Source organism: Impatiens glandulifera, chromosome 1 (genome assembly GCF_907164915.1).
Source record: "Impatiens glandulifera chromosome 1, dImpGla2.1, whole genome shotgun sequence".
NCBI lineage: Eukaryota > Viridiplantae > Streptophyta > Magnoliopsida > Ericales > Balsaminaceae > Impatiens > Impatiens glandulifera.
This window is the reverse complement of record NC_061862.1, coordinates 14,519,233-14,535,603: the sequence shown is the minus strand read 5'-3', so window position 1 is coordinate 14,535,603 and position 16,371 is coordinate 14,519,233. Positions and strand designations below refer to the sequence as shown.

General features: G+C 29.4%; 1 protein-coding gene across 1 annotated transcript; it reads right to left on the bottom strand.

Annotated features, from left to right (window-relative positions):
- Nucleotides 1–1,240: 1,240 nt before the first annotated feature.
- Nucleotides 1,241–5,392, bottom strand: LOC124922238 (cellulose synthase-like protein G3). Its single transcript, XM_047462971.1, has 8 exons — nucleotides 4,756–5,392; nucleotides 3,265–3,354; nucleotides 3,056–3,193; nucleotides 2,750–2,962; nucleotides 2,585–2,684; nucleotides 2,314–2,489; nucleotides 1,882–2,229; nucleotides 1,241–1,814 (listed from the first exon to the last, which is right to left on the bottom strand). Exons 1-8 carry the CDS (start codon nucleotides 5,365–5,367, stop codon nucleotides 1,323–1,325), a joined length of 2,169 nt encoding a protein of 722 aa, XP_047318927.1. The 5' UTR covers nucleotides 5,368–5,392; the 3' UTR covers nucleotides 1,241–1,322.
- Nucleotides 5,393–16,371: the final 10,979 nt, after the last annotated feature.

Below are 16,371 nucleotides of genomic sequence, written 5' to 3'. Positions count from 1 at the left end.
GAATAGGGTGCTAAATTAATAATTTGCTAAAATTATAGGATAATGATACATTTTTGATAATTTCTTTAGACCCCACATATAATATAAATTAATAATTCATTATATATAGCATATTACATGAATGATTTATGAAGGTATCTTGAAAAATGACTCAGTTGTCTTTTGTTTTTTGTTGAAATCAATTTCCCTTTGAATGTCGTCTCTAATTTTCCTTAGCATTGTAAGAACTTCTGGTATTGTTTTCTCATAGCTCAACAAGAAATTGTTCAATGTGATTATCGTTTTAATAGCTTTGTTTCGCGAAGGGGGCTCCATTGTAGAACTTTCATCATCTTCTTCATCGATATCATCTTTATTAATTCCAATAACGTTTTTAAGATGGGAAGTCATGTCGTGTGTATGATTTGTTTGTGTTAACCTACAGTATTTTAATCTTGTTTATATAGAAAATATTTTTAATGTCCATAAAGTGATACATTGAACACAAGAAGCATGATAAGGCGGGAAATTGAAGGTTTCTTTCAAATTGGCCATTCATTTGATGTATACAATAATTAAGTGCAAACTTAAAGGTGTTTGTAGACTAAGTACCTTACTATAAATTAATAAAATATTAATTAATATATAAATTAATAATTATTAATTTATCGATTAATTAATAACTCTTTTAATTAATAAATTTTGGTCGTCCCAAGTGTATTATTTTATAGAGTAATAATATCCGACACGAAAATACGATTCGGACAAAATCGATGAAACGGAAGATATCCGAGTGAATGGATAGGAAAAAATTGGCTTGCTTTCCTTTAGCTCTTATAAACACACATAGAAAGGGACTATACAAGCTTAGAATCTGTAAACGCTTTCTATTTTCTTCAAATAAAGAAGGAAGGCTTGTCATTTCACTCTTCTATGTATGTTTAGTGTAGCAAATCGTCTAATAATTCGAACAAACACATGTGATGGTTATTTCTCTTTTTATTTTTTTTTATTTTTAAGATTTATAATTTTAAAATTTTAAAATTTTTTATATCATCTATTTCTGTAAAGAAAAGAATTTAGTATGGTAAATTATATATACTGATTAAGTTCAAATTAAATATTTTAACCTAAATTATTAAGCATATTCGGGTTGAGGTTAATAGCATTCAACCGACTAACCTATTAAATTGAGATTAATATCGTTCAACCCACTAGTTTGCCTGTCCACCCGTGAACTCGACCTATACCTTAATTGACACCATAAGTATACCATATAATGAGCTCAAGAGAAAGCTCTTGGGTGTTTTATTTGACTATAACATTAGATTATAGGAAATAATTTACATCTTCTTCTTCCTATTATTGGATATTAAGATCCCTTCAAGTATAGGATAACCCATAACCAAACCAATAGAAGAAAGAAGAAGCTGCCCAAACATCTGATCTAGACCACCGTAATCATCATCATCCCAAAAAACAAGCCTCCTCATTCCTCCAATAAAACCCACCATGTTCACAACCACCACCACCGTCAACGGGACCATGAAAACCTCCGCCCCTTCAAAGTTATACTTCCCCATCTCATATTTCTCCAGCTTCTCCTTATCCACAGCCTTGTTTGTTAACAGGAACTTGGTTTTCGCCAAGCCCAGCCATTTCATCAGAAAGTCGATCATTCCAAACAGGCAACCCGTCGCTAATCTCATTAACCACATCCTCTGTTCATTCCACCACGACTTGATCGAACCACCCGACGACATAACCTCGTACATGTGTTGTAGGAGAGCCGACGCGTATATGAAGACGAAAACCGCAAACCATGGACTCGAAACCTGAGATTTTCATAAGCATCATCACAATTGAAAACAATTTCTGGGTATTGATCTAGATCTGGATTACCTTTGGGTAGACGGGAATTCCACTTAGGAAACACAACTGAGGGACGGTTCCGTAGATCAAGAAAGCGATTGAGCCTGTGCTTATGAAGGTGAAGTATGCATAACAAGTGCTTTGGAAAACACACATTCTCGACAAGCCATAGGTGAGTGGGCTGAATTTCGAAAGTCCGACCTGCAATAGGCCAGAGCTCCACTTCATTTGCTGGACTAACGCGTCCTTCATGTCTATCGGTGTACACCCTAAGAAACAAGGACGCTCCGGGTAGAGGTAGACCGACCTCCAACCCCTGCAGTGTAACAGGTAGCCCGTAAACGTGCTCTCTAGCAAGCAATAGTACGAGTACCCAACCTGCAAATTAACAAACAAACTATATCAATTGAAATGAGTCTATCGAAATTGGGCGAAAAGATTTCAGTTTTTGAGTTAACTCGCCTCGTTTCCCCATTGAGTTCCTTCCTCAAATGTGCATGAAGCCATCTTCTTGGCTTCTTGTAATGTTTCATATGATATTCCCTCCATAATGGGTTTCTTTAAGTTTCCACATTTTAGTGAATCAATCAACTTAGAAGACCACCCAAAATTCCTCTCTGCCTCGAGAAGAAAAACATCTGTTTGCAAATACCCCGATTATCTCGTGTTAAAAAACAGAGTAACGCATATGGATCTGAATCTGAATCTAAATAATAATCTAGTTCATACATACCCTCTCGGTTAGGATAACCATACAATGACTTGCGCTTGACATAGTAACCGGTGCCAGTGAAAAGAGGGCCTCTAAGTCCATCCATTCCTTGCCATTTAGTCTAAATCAAAATCAATCAATCCAATTAGTGTCGAAGACAGCTAATAACATAAATAGATTCCCCACCTTATAAGCCGATCTAGCTTGGCCATCGTAGATATCATTCTTGCCAACATTATGAAATATTTGCGGGTATTGAACGAAAGCGAGTGAAGATGACATTTTTTCGTCAAGATGGAAACACATTGCTTGCTTGACTGAAGTTGCATCATTGCAATACATGTCACAATCCAATACAAGCACATACGGTCCATTGCTCATTATCCCCGAAACTCGGAGCTATCATGAAAATTAAAATTAAGTTATTAGTTCAACAAAGACGACAAAGACAAAGACAAAAACAATTGTGAATACATAGAGATAAACGCATACGAGTGCATTAAGAGCTCCGGCCTTGAATCGATGAGGATGAGATGGTCTTTTTTCGCGGGATAAATAGACAAGAAGTGGCAGCTTAGCTTGCCCATTGTTATTATTCTCTTCATCCTCTACTTTATTTTCATGTATAATCTAAATAAATTTACATGTTAAAAACAAATTAAGTATTAAATTTAATAATGAAAAAATAAATATCTATTTACCTCAATATGAGCAGGCCGATCGTGAAAGACAAGTTGCTCTAGTTGGTTGGCCATCTTCTCAACATTTTGCTTGAACACTTCATATGCATACTAATATTGTTGAAGGTTTATCAAATTATATCAGTTTTTATCCTAACATTTATTATAACTATTTTTATATTTAAATTCAATTATTTATTAGGTCCTAATTCACTTTGATGAGCCCACAATCTAATATTTTGAAAGATATTTATTATTTAGAAAACTAGTATACGGTTGGGTTGGTCCCTAGTTTTGGGCTACCCAGCCCTAGATAGAAAAAAAAATATTTTGTTATCCTAGGTCTAGTTTAAAAGGTTATAAAAAAAATAGTTTTTTTTTGTTTAGATTTGAACCTATAATCAAATAAAAATTTTAGGGCTTGGTTGATGTTTGGTTATTTGAGATAAAACTCAGTTTTTATCCCAAAACTCAAACATCATATCAACAATTTAATCAATACTTTTATTCATTTAAATACAAAAACTACCATCTAATTTTATCCCCTCTCTAAACCATTATTCTCTCACCTAAACCATATTCTCTAAAGTCCAAAAAGAAATTAGTTTTTAAATTTTAAAAACTAATTTTTTCCTATTTTTTATCAAACAAAGATTTTTAGAAGAAAACCCAAGTAAAACCCAAAAAACTCTTTCTCAAACAAGTCTTAAATTGTTATCTTAAACCACTAAACTACAATCTTTTACGATTATAATATATTTAAGTTTTATATCTTCCTATTTGAAATGAATCGGACTTAACCCAGTGCCAGATATAGGGTTTGAGTGGATTTGAAAAAGTTTAAAATAAACTAAAAAATAATGAATTTTTTTTTAAATAAAACAAATAAATAAATATAATTTTCATCATTTTTAAATAATTAAATAATGTCACTCCCTTATATAGGGCTTGTTTTCTTTGGGTTTTCAAAAAAAATCAACCATAATCCATTTTCAAATCAATCACTTCTAAACAATTGCATCATTCATTTCATTAACCAAAATACTAAAATACCCTTTATTTTAAATTATTATTTTTTAATTTATTTATATATATCAATACTTTTTAAGGTCTTTTTATCAAATATAATCATTACCTTCTCAAAATTATCACCAATCATTATTTATTTTTTCTCTAAATTTTTAAAAATACCTGAATCCAAACAAGGCGATAGATTTATCCCAGTCCTTATATATAATATATATTTAATTTTTAAAACTGATAAAGTCTACTGACACAAGGAAAATGATAACATGATTAGTTTTAAGGTTTTTTAAAAACATTTCTATGTCACGTCACTATCAAGTCACTTATTTTAATATTAAAATTTATATTTTAAATATATAAAAAATTTAAAAATCTTTATTTTGTAAGGGATTGATTTAATTTTCAGATCCAGATTAAAAAAAAAAGTTTGAAAATCAAATAAAGACAGACGGAGAAAAAATTGCAAATATTGATTACAAGACAAACCTTAATTCTAAGTTCATCCGCCTTGAATTCCTCATTCCAATTCCGAACCAATCTTTCATCATCCTCCAACGGCGAAAAGAACGCCTCAGGACATCTCGTTTTAATCATATATTTCCTACAAAACGGTACCCAAATTTTAGCAAATCCAAACGCTTCCTTAATCGCACCCGCCGTCAACGGCGATCCTCCGTCGTCAGATAGGTAAACGCCCAATTTTTCCGGCGGATAATCTAACGCCATGGCTGAGATAACCGTGTTCATCACTTCCACCACTGGTTCCTTAGTTGGATCCGCCGTACAAATGAATACGTCCACCGATGGCAGGCAGGTGACATCGGCTGGAAGATTTTGCGGCGAAACGGTGCGAACGATCGGTCTCCATCGGAAGGATTGGGTGAAGATCCAAATTAAGGTGAATATAAGTTCGGCGGTGGTCATGAGGGCCCATGGGAGAGGTGCGATGTAGTCTTTGTGGTAGAGAAGATGAGATAATCTGTAGTAGATTAGGGCAAGTATGGCCGATGTGTGGATTAGAATGTGAAGTCGGTTAATTGCGGCGCGTGTTTTCTCGACCGTGCATGTGTGTAGTGATTTTGGGTCAGTGGGCGCCATAGAAACTTCTCTCTCACACACATACACAAAGAAATCTGTAATAACTCTTGACTATAAATAGTGGATTGAATATGACTTGTTTGGTTTAGGGTTATTTCAAAAATACAAATTTTAAAAAAAAAAAAAATTTCTCTTTTTAACACTCTATTTAATTCTTTAACAAAAATATTAAAATACCTTATATTTTAAATTATTATTTTTTATTTTATAATTTAAATTCTTTTACTAAAAAAATTATTTCTTACTTTCTAAAATCACTTCACATCATTATTTATCAGATAATTCATTTTTTTTATTAAACAAAGTCATATGAAACTAGGGAAATTTTTATATATTTTTTAATTAAAATAATTATTAAACATCACTGTGATATAAGGAGTTTGTTTGGATTTGATTATTAAATAATCAAAATTATTTAAATATCATTTCATTTTCTCTCAGCTGCTTAACGTATCTAGATAGTGGGGTAATTTTAAAAAAAATATAGAATTGACTTAAATAAATAATAACGAAAATTTTTTGAATAAAATAAATAAATAAAGATAAGTTTTATTATTTTTTTAATAATAAAATAAACAAAATAATAAAAAAAATTTATTTAATGTATTTTTTTTTCTCGCGGAACCTAAGTAAATCCTTCAATGATTCCACGTTCATCACATAATTGAATTCAAATACGATTTTCTATTTATTTTAGGGTTGAGTTTCAACTCAAAACTTTTTTTATTTATTATTTGTTTAATAATATATTATATAATTGATTATGTGTAATTAAATAATTATACATAATTTATTATATAATATATTAAAAAAATTTCGAACAAAAATTAAATTCAAATTAAATTTAGTTTTCGAATTAACTAAAAAATAAATTCGAATAACTCAAAATAATGAACTCAAATAATCCAAAACAAACCGAACCGATGAACACTTTTAATCACAATTTACATCACTAAATTAATTAACAAAAATACTTTCTATAAAATAATTATTATGTATTAATGACCTTTAAGTTTTTTTTTTTTTAAAATCATACATTTTAAAATTATTATCTATTATTTATTTTTTTTCCCTCCAAATATTTTAATAACCTCGAACTAGGCCTAGGAGTAGAATATTATTATTAAGACTTATGTGATATTAATTTACATCATTAACTTTTTATCCCTTGTATTATATATATTCTCTTTTATACGTTATATAAATATATAAACATATTTTTTATAAATAATAACTCATTTTTTTTCTTAATTATTTTATTTTTATTATTTTCTCTCTAATCTCATGTTTTCATATATATTATATATTCTTTTTCATAATTAATATTTCTCAACAAGTTTTTGCTCTCCTAATTTATTTATTTATTAATATGTTTTCTTTTCTAATTTTTTTTAATTAATTTTTTTATTACTTTATTTATTGTCATATATATATATATTATTTTTTATCATTAATTTTTTATCTTTTATATTATAAATATATATTTTTTTTAATTAAAGAGAACTAGTTTAACATTCACGGTCATAGCTTCAATTCAAAAAAAATTCAGTTGAAATCGAACTAATAACAATTTTGATATTTTAAGATTACTCTTACTACTATGCTACATTAGTGAGTTAATATAAATATATTCTCTTTTATAAACTATATACTATAAATATAAACAAAGTTTTAATAATTTTATTACAAAATTAAAAATATAAATCAACAATCTTAAGTGATCCGTGGTTAAAGTTTTCATGATTCATAATAAAGACCGTGGTTCAAATTTCGTTAGGCGCAACTTTTAAACTATTGAAAAAATAATGATGATTAATATGTGAAATAAGAACGTTCGTTTACCTAAGTGATGAAAAAAATGTTAATAGTGGTTAGAATATGCGAGAAAATTGATGGGTTGGTAATTTGACCGAAATGAAAGTCTAAGCTCACGATATTAGAGGTCGATTGGGGGTAAATAAATATGGAATTGGTTTGAAGTTTGTTGATTTGACCGAAGTAAAAGTGTAAAATCACGAGATTAGAGGTTGATTGTGATTAAAATATGCAAGTAAGTTGGTGGGTTGGTAAATGACATTGGATAAATTGACTAAAGTGGAAGTCTAAGGTCACGAGATTAGAGGTCAATTGTGATAGATAAATTTGAAAATATATAGTTTGGAGTTTATTAATTTGACCGAAATGAAAGTATAAAATCACGAGATTAAAGGTTAATTAATGGTTAAAATATACAAGGAAATGGGTGAGTTGGTAATTTGACCGAAGTAAAAGTCTAAAGTCACGATATTAGAGGTTGATTGGGGTAGATAAAATACGAAATTAAATGGTTTAGAGTTTGTTGATTTAACCGAAGTGAAAGTGTAAAATCACAAAATTAGAGGTTGATTGGGGTTAATAAATGTTGAATGAGATGGTTGGTTAGCCGAAGTGAGAATAATAAAACAGATTGTATATTATTAAATTTATTGAGGATATGGGCCACGAGATGAGAGGTTGATCAGGAATTGGTTGACCAAAGTAAAGGTAATAGAGATTGGTAATGTTGTAAATTGTTGATTTGACCAAAGTAAAAGTGTTAGTTCATGAGATGAGTAAGTCAGGTTGTATATTATAAAATATGTGAGGAGATAAGTTGTTTAACCAAAGTTAAAATAAAGTCTCGTGATGAGAGATCGATTGAGATTGATGCATCAAAAATGTTGAATGAGATGGTTGGTTAGTCGAAGTGAGTAAGGATCGAATTGAGGATAAGTAAGTCAGATTTTGTATAGTCTAAAATATGTGAGGAGGTGTGTTCAAAATAAGTAAGTGTCGAAGTGAGGATAAGTAAGTTGGGTGGTATATTGTAAAACATGTGAGGATATGAGTTGTTTGACCGAACTGAAAGTAAAGTCTCAACAATAGATGTCGATTAAGATTAGTGGATAAAAAGTTGGAATGAGATGGTTGGTTAGTCAAGTTGAATAAGGTCACGCGATGAGAGGTTGATTAGGGATTGGTGAGCCAAAGTGAGAGTAAAAGAGGGTCGGTGGAAGTTTCATCTTCCTCTTATGATTTTTTCTTATTGGGCCTCTTATTTGTTGTTCTCCAACCACCATTTGTAAAGAATTTTTGCTTCAACCTCCACTATAGGTGGAGGTTGAAGGGCTTGTGAATGTTTCATCTTCCTTTAAGATTTTTTTCTTATTGGGCATCTTGTTTGTTGTTATCCAACCACTATTGCAGGTGTTTTTCACTACTAACCACCATTTGTAAATGATTTTCTACTGCAATCTCCACTACGGGTGGAATTACCACTTCAAATATTTTTTCAACTAGAATCTTCTACCACCACTTTGGGTGTTTGTACCACTATTTCAGATGTTTGTACCATCACTTTGGTTTTTGTACCAATACTTTGGGTGCATCGGAGGGTGTCTATGTGAAGAACTTTTGGAGGGCAATCCTAAGATTTTCATATATGCGCATATCATCGTATAGTACTTGTATTGATGTCTCATACATTGTCTATGTGTCCCTTTTTTTTTGCAGACTCTCTTATATCTGCCAACATTCGTGTGGCTTTTGAAAGATTCTGGGTAGAGGTAGCGATGAGCATGAATGCATCACTGACAACCTGGCCTAGATCAACCTCATCCTCTACAATATTATGCTATTCCTTCTTAGGTGTTACCTTCCTAGGTGCTACCTTCTTAGGTGCTATCACTTTCTCATGCATCCCCATATGCCCCTTCCTCATGCTGCCCATCCACCCCTTCCTCATGTTGAGGCACCTCCTCATTTGTCATTTATTGGGTGTTTGGAAGTGGAAGGTGTCCAACATCTCTTCCACATCTGAATCCTCCTTTTGTCAACTCCTTGTCCAACATATTCTTCAACTTACTGTCATTTCAACATAACAATATCGAAAATCGACGTTCATGAGGTATTTAAAGTTCAAGGTTGCAGACCCTATACAAGTAGCACAACTGAAAACATATATATTCAATATGTTAAAAAAACGTTTACATTTGAATAAACCACCAAAATAAAGTATTGATGACAACAATTACTTACGGGAAGAAATGATTGTGGTCTTTGGAAATGACGACTTTCATTTATGGCATGATTCAATTAATTCGTCAAGTATGAATTTGCACCAATTCAACTTTGGGATATTATGAATATCTAAAATAGATTTCAGAATTGTAATCCTATAGGTACAAAAATAGATTTGAGGATTATTAACAATCCACATAGAAGTGTATATAAATGAATGATGCTTTGAAATGTAAGTTTTGATGTTAACTCTATACTTGGATTGTTGACTTGACTGCGTTGTCCAAAGAAAGCAACTAAAAACATATAATACAAAGCTTATCTTAAAATTATTGTGAGCTGATGTATTCTCCAACATTTTATCTGCATTTCGGTCACTTTAGGACTGCCACTTGTATTTGTAATTCTCCGTCGACTCCTAAACTCCATCAACTTATAGTCGGGGCACATAGTCTTGTTTCCTACGTATTCTACAATCTCTATCTCCCCTCTAGGGATGTCCAATATGTATGGAACATCCTCTTATTTGATTTTTACTTCTTCGTCACTCTTTAGGATGATCGCACATGTACTATAGTTAAACGACCTGACGAGGTATCGAGAGAGTTCGCTGGGGAATTTAGAAAGGGATAGTGACAAAAGACTTCTAAAGCCTATGACATTCACCGTCTCTCTTTGTTGATTAGATATTCGTTGAATAAGATGGTAAAGACCATAAGTCGAGATCCTAGTCAAAAATATGTTGTGGGCAACTTTTATTTTTTGGGGGATGGTTTAGTTGTAGTTCTAATTGTACTCTCTATTGTCTCTTTTTTGGAAGGGTTAGTTCTTGTCTTCCTTTTATATACTCTAAAAAAAACAAATAAATGAAAGATGAAGCTCGTTAAACAGATAAACAGTTATACATATAACATATAAAATTTGGAAAAAACGGAATTTTTGGGATTAAAATGTCCCAAAATGAAATTTTTGAAAAAAATTGTCTTGAAAGATTTCATTTTAAGGAGAAAACGTCCCGAAAAATGAAATTTTTAGAAACTTTCGGGAAAAACATCTTGAATGATTTCATTTTCGGGAGAAAACGTCTCGAAATATGAACATTTTCGAGACATTGTAATCCTAAAATGCACATTTTAACTAGCTTCAACCAAAATCGCAAAAACCCTAATCGAAAAATGTTAATCGCTAAACAAAAACGAAGAGTCATAGATTTTTTTTTGGGAATTAAATGTGAACTAGCATGACACCCTGCAATCATGGACCTTCGCTTAAACTCATAAGTTAATGCATGTAGATTCGGGATTTTACCTTGGTGACCGGTGAATGCAGGAATAATCTTCTCCTAAAACGAAGACGAAGAGACATAAGTTTAGAAACGAAGAGAAACGAAAATAAAGAGCAAACATAAGATACTTGAAGACTTAACATTTCAAACTTTTAAGTTGAAGAATAAGAAAGAAGACGACGAAGAAATAGTCGGAATCGTTGACTGAAGAAGAAGGAAGAAGACGCCGAATAAATAGTCAAAATTGTTGATAGAAGAAGAAGGAAGAAGAAGATGTTGAAGAAGAGGTTTCGCCGAATAAATAGTATGAAAGGAAGAAATCAATCGTAGGAGACAAAGAGGGAACAGAAAGAAGAAAGTGAAAAATGAAGGAAAATAGAAAAAAAAATTAATATCTTTTATTTCTAAATGAGCGACATAGGGCGACGCGATAAACCACGTCGAAATTGTGGTCTTGCTTCGTTGCTAGTTCGTTGTCCCTATCATTTTCATAGAGAAATATTAAGTTGTTTTAATATAAGTTTTTGTTTTGTGTAAAGATAAAATTGTAAACTAAATAAAGTTATAAATATATTATAATTTTACAAAATTATACCAATATATATATATATATATTTTATAATAGGAATCATGACCATAGAAAATCTTCAACCAGATAAAAGAATTATTTGATTTTTATTTTAATTATTTTTAAAATGAAATTGTTACTCTAACATAAAAAAAAAAATTAAATAGCATTGTTATACTAGGAATACTTTTGTTTTTTAAATAGACAAATGAAACTGAAATGCTAGCACTACCTAGGCCCTTGTTTGGTTGTGGGTTTTTTTAAAAACTAAGAGAAAGAAAAATTGAATGATGGTGATAATTTTAAGAAGGTAATAATTATTTTTGATCAAAAACTTAAAAGGGTATTGATATATATAAATAAAATAAAAAATAATAATTTAAAATAAAAAATATTTTAGTATTTTGATTAATAAAATAAATAATATTATTGATGAGAAGTAATTGATCGAAAAATTAATTTAATAAAAATTAAAATAAAAATATTTAAATAACAAGCCCTACAAAAATAATAACTTTACTAGACTCGCGGATCACGACAACCTTTGATGAATCACGTATTGGTGATAATTTAAATGCTAACACTACTTTAGTGCGGTTTGTTTTAAATAATATTAACTTTAATCAAATATATTTAATTTATTTTATCATGTCACTCAGTTTAATAATTAAAATATTTTTTGTTTTTTTTTAAAAAATTATTATTATATATTAAACTCTTTAAGAACTTGTTTGATCTTTGTTTTTTTTAGTTTTATCAGGATTTTCTTAAAGAAAAAAAAGTAAAAAACATATTTGATCTTTAATGATAAATTAATTTTAAATAATTAAACAAAGGATAATTTTGATTTTTTGTTTTTGTCAGAAAACAATAGTAATTAGATAGATTGATTGATGATTGAATTTTAAATAAAAAATACTTTAAAAATATAAAAAAATAATAAGAGATAAAATAAGGTTTAAATTTTTTTTGTTTTTCTTTAATTACTTCCTCAAAATCATCACTATTAATTACTTTTTTAAATAACCGAGGTTATTTAAATCATTGAAATTCTAACAAACAATTAGAGCGTTTGATCAAAAAATTACATGAGAGAAAAAAATAAAAAATAAATACACAAAAATCTAAAAATAAGAAAAGAATAAAAATATTTTGTCCAACGGTTATCAAACTAGTAAATCCTTAAAAATAAGGATTAACTCCCTAAACTAATTTTACCGACTTTCTTAATAATAATAAAAAATTGTATATATATATATATATATAAATAAGAGAGAAAATAAAAAATAAATTAAATAAAAAAGAATGATTAATATTATTGTTAGAGAGAAACTTGTTGAGTGCGGTATTTGTACCTCCATATTAATATAACTTATAATTAATTATGATAATTTGAAATCGTTTCGCGAAAACTGAATCGAATTGTTTTGTTTGGGATAGTTTTTCCCCCGAAACTAAACGGGAATAGAGCGAGAATGTTATTTATGTCTCCGCCCTAACATGTCTCGATCTCACATCGATTCTGCCCCGAACACTATAAACATAATTAAATATATTAAATCAACAATATATTATTTATTCATTATATTTTATAATATAAATTTATTTCTTTAATAATATAAATTTTTAATATATTATAATATGTATTATACTAAAAAAATTCGTTTATATAATTTAATTGTATAATTTTTAAAAAAAATATTTTATTAACGTTGTCTTGCGGGAATTTTCTGAAATCAAATGTTGCGGGGATAATATTAAAAAAAATTCTAAAATAAAAACAGGACACGATGATAATTGTATTCCCCGCCCCATTATCATCCCTACTTATAATTAATTATTATATAATTTATATTTTTAGTTATTCCTTATATTAATATTATATTATTAATATTATATAAATAAAAATATATATTCATAATTTTATTGTATCAAATTATATTTTCTTAAATATAATTAAAAATATATAATTTAGTCAAATACTATTATATATATATATATATATATATATATATATATATATATATATATATATATATATATATATATATATATATATATATATATATAATGATACTTAATTTTTAAAGTGTCCGGATTGCCGGGTTGAGAGCTGTGGTTAATTTGGATATATGTGAGAGTAAATGGATATTTGGGTCGGATTGTGGGTTGACTCGCCATAAACTTAAAACGGTTAAAAATAAAATTAAAAATATTATAGGTATAGTTCGAACTTGCAACCTAACAAAACATGTACAACCTTTTAATCAACTAGGCTAATAACACTTTATGTTTTAAATTCAACCCAAAATTTAATAAACGCGTGACATTTTAACAATATAAGTTCAAATTTTTAACTAACTAATCTATATATGTATAATGATGCTTAATTTTTAAAGTGTCCGGATTGCCGGGTCGAGAGCTGTGATTAATTTGGATATATGTGAGAATAAATGGATACTTAGGTCGGATTGTGGGTTGATCCGCCCATAAACTTAAAACGGTTAAAAATAAAATTAAAAATACTATAGGTATGGCTCGAACTTGCAACTTAACAAAACAAGCACAACATTTTAACCAACTAGGCTAATAACACTTTATATTTTAAATTCAACTCAAAAATTGATAAACGCGTGACATTTTAATAATATAAGTTCAACTTTTTAACTTACTAATCTATATATATATATATATATATAATGATGCTTAATTTTTAAAGTGTCCGGATTGCCGGGTCGAGAGCTGTGGTTAATTTGGATATATGTGAGAGTAAATTGATATTTGGGTCGGATTGTGGGTTGACCCGCCATAAACTTGAAACGGTTAAAAATAAAATTAACAATATTATAGGTATGGTTCGAACTTGCAACCTAGCAAAACATGTACGACATTTTAACCAACTAGGCTAATAACACTTTATGTTTTAAATTCAACCCAAAATTTGATAAACGCGTGACATTTTAACCATATAAGTTCAAATTTTTAACTAACTAATATATATATATAATGATGCTTAATTTTTAAAGTGTCCGGATTGCCGGGTTGACAGATATGGTTAATTTGGATATATGTGAGAGTAAATGGAAACTTGGGTCGGATTGTGGGTTGACCCGCCCATAAACTTAAAACGGTTAAAAATAAAATTAAAAATGCTATAGGTATGGTTCGAACTTGCAACCTAACAAAACAAGTACAACATTTTAACCAAGTAATCTAATAACACTTTATATTCTAAATTCAACCCAAAATTTGATAAACGCGTGACATTTTAACAATATAAGTTCAACTTTTTAACTAACTAATCTATATATATATATATATAATGATGCTTAATTTTTAAAGTCTCCGGATTGTCGGGTCGAGAGCAGTGGTTAATTTGGATATATATGAGATTAAATGGATACTTGGGTCGGATTGTGGGTTGACCCGCCCATAAACTTAAAACGGTTAAAAATAAAATTAAAAATATTATAGATATGGTTCGAACATGCAACCTAACAAAACAAGAACAACCTTTTAACCAACTAGGCTAATAACACTTTATATTTTAAATTCAACCCAAAATTTGATAAACGCGTGACATTTTAACAATATAAGTTCAACTTTTTAACTAACTAATCTATCTATATATATATATAATGATGCTTAATATTTAATGTGTCGGTCGAGAGTTGTGCTTAATTTGGATATATGTGAGAGTAAATGGATACTTGGGTCGGATTGTGGGTTGACCCGCCCATAAACTTAAAACGGTTAAAAATAAAATTAAAAATGCTATAGGTATGGTTCGAACTTGCAACCTAACAAAAAAGTACAACCTTTTAACCAACTAGGCTAATAACACTTTATATTTTAAATTCAACCCAAAATTTGATAAACTCGTGACATTTTAACAATATAAGTTCAACTTTTTAACTAACTAATCTATATATATATATAATGATGCTTAATTTTTAAAGTGTCCGGATTGCCGGGTCGAGAGTTATGGTCTATTTGGATATATGTGAGAGTAAATGGATATTTGGGTCGGATTGTGGGTTAACCCGCCCATAAACTTAAAACGGTTAAAAATAAAATTAAAAATGCTATAGATATGGTTCAAACTTGCAACCTAACAAAACAAGTATAACCTTTTAACCAACTAGGCTAATAATACTTTATATTTTAAATTCAACCCAAAATTTGATAAACGCGTGACATTTTAACAATATAAGTTCAAATTTTTAACTAACTAATCTATATATATAATGATGCTTAATTTTTAAAGTGTCCGGATTGTCGGGTCGAGAGCTATGGTTAATTTGGATATATGTGAGAGTAAATGGAAACTTGGGTCGGATTGTGGGTTGACCCGCCCATAAATTTAAAACGGTTAAAAATAAAATTAAAAATGCTATAGGTATGGTTCGAACTTGCAACCCAACAAAACAATTACAACATTTTAACCAACTAAGCTAATAACACTTTATATTTTGAATTCAACCCAAAATTTGATAAACGCGTGACATTTTAACAATATAAGTTCAACTTTTTAACTAACTAATATATATATATATATATATATATATAATGATGCTTAATTTTTAAAGTCTCCGGATTGCCAGGTCGAGAGCTATGGATAATTTGGATATATGTGAGAGTAAATGGATACTTGGGTCGGATTGTGGGTTGACCCGCCCATAAACTTAAAACGGTTAAAAATAAAATTAAAAATGCTATAGATATGGTTCGAACTTGCAACCTAACAAAACAAGAACAAACTTTTAACCAACTAGGCTAATAACACTTTATATTTTAAATTCAACCCAAAATTTGATAAACGTGTGACATTTTAACAATATAAGTCAATTTTTTAACTAACTAATTTATATATATAATGATGTTTAATTTTTAAAGTGTCCGGATTGCCGGGCCGAGAGTTGTGATTAATTTGGATATATGTGAGAGTAAATGGATACTTGGGTCGAATTGGGGGTTGACCCGCCATAAATTTAAAACGGTTAAAAATAAAATTAAAAATGCTATAAGTATGGTTCGAACTTGTAACCTAACAAAACAAGTATAACCTTTTAACTAACTAGGCTAATAACACTTTATATTTTAAATTCAACCC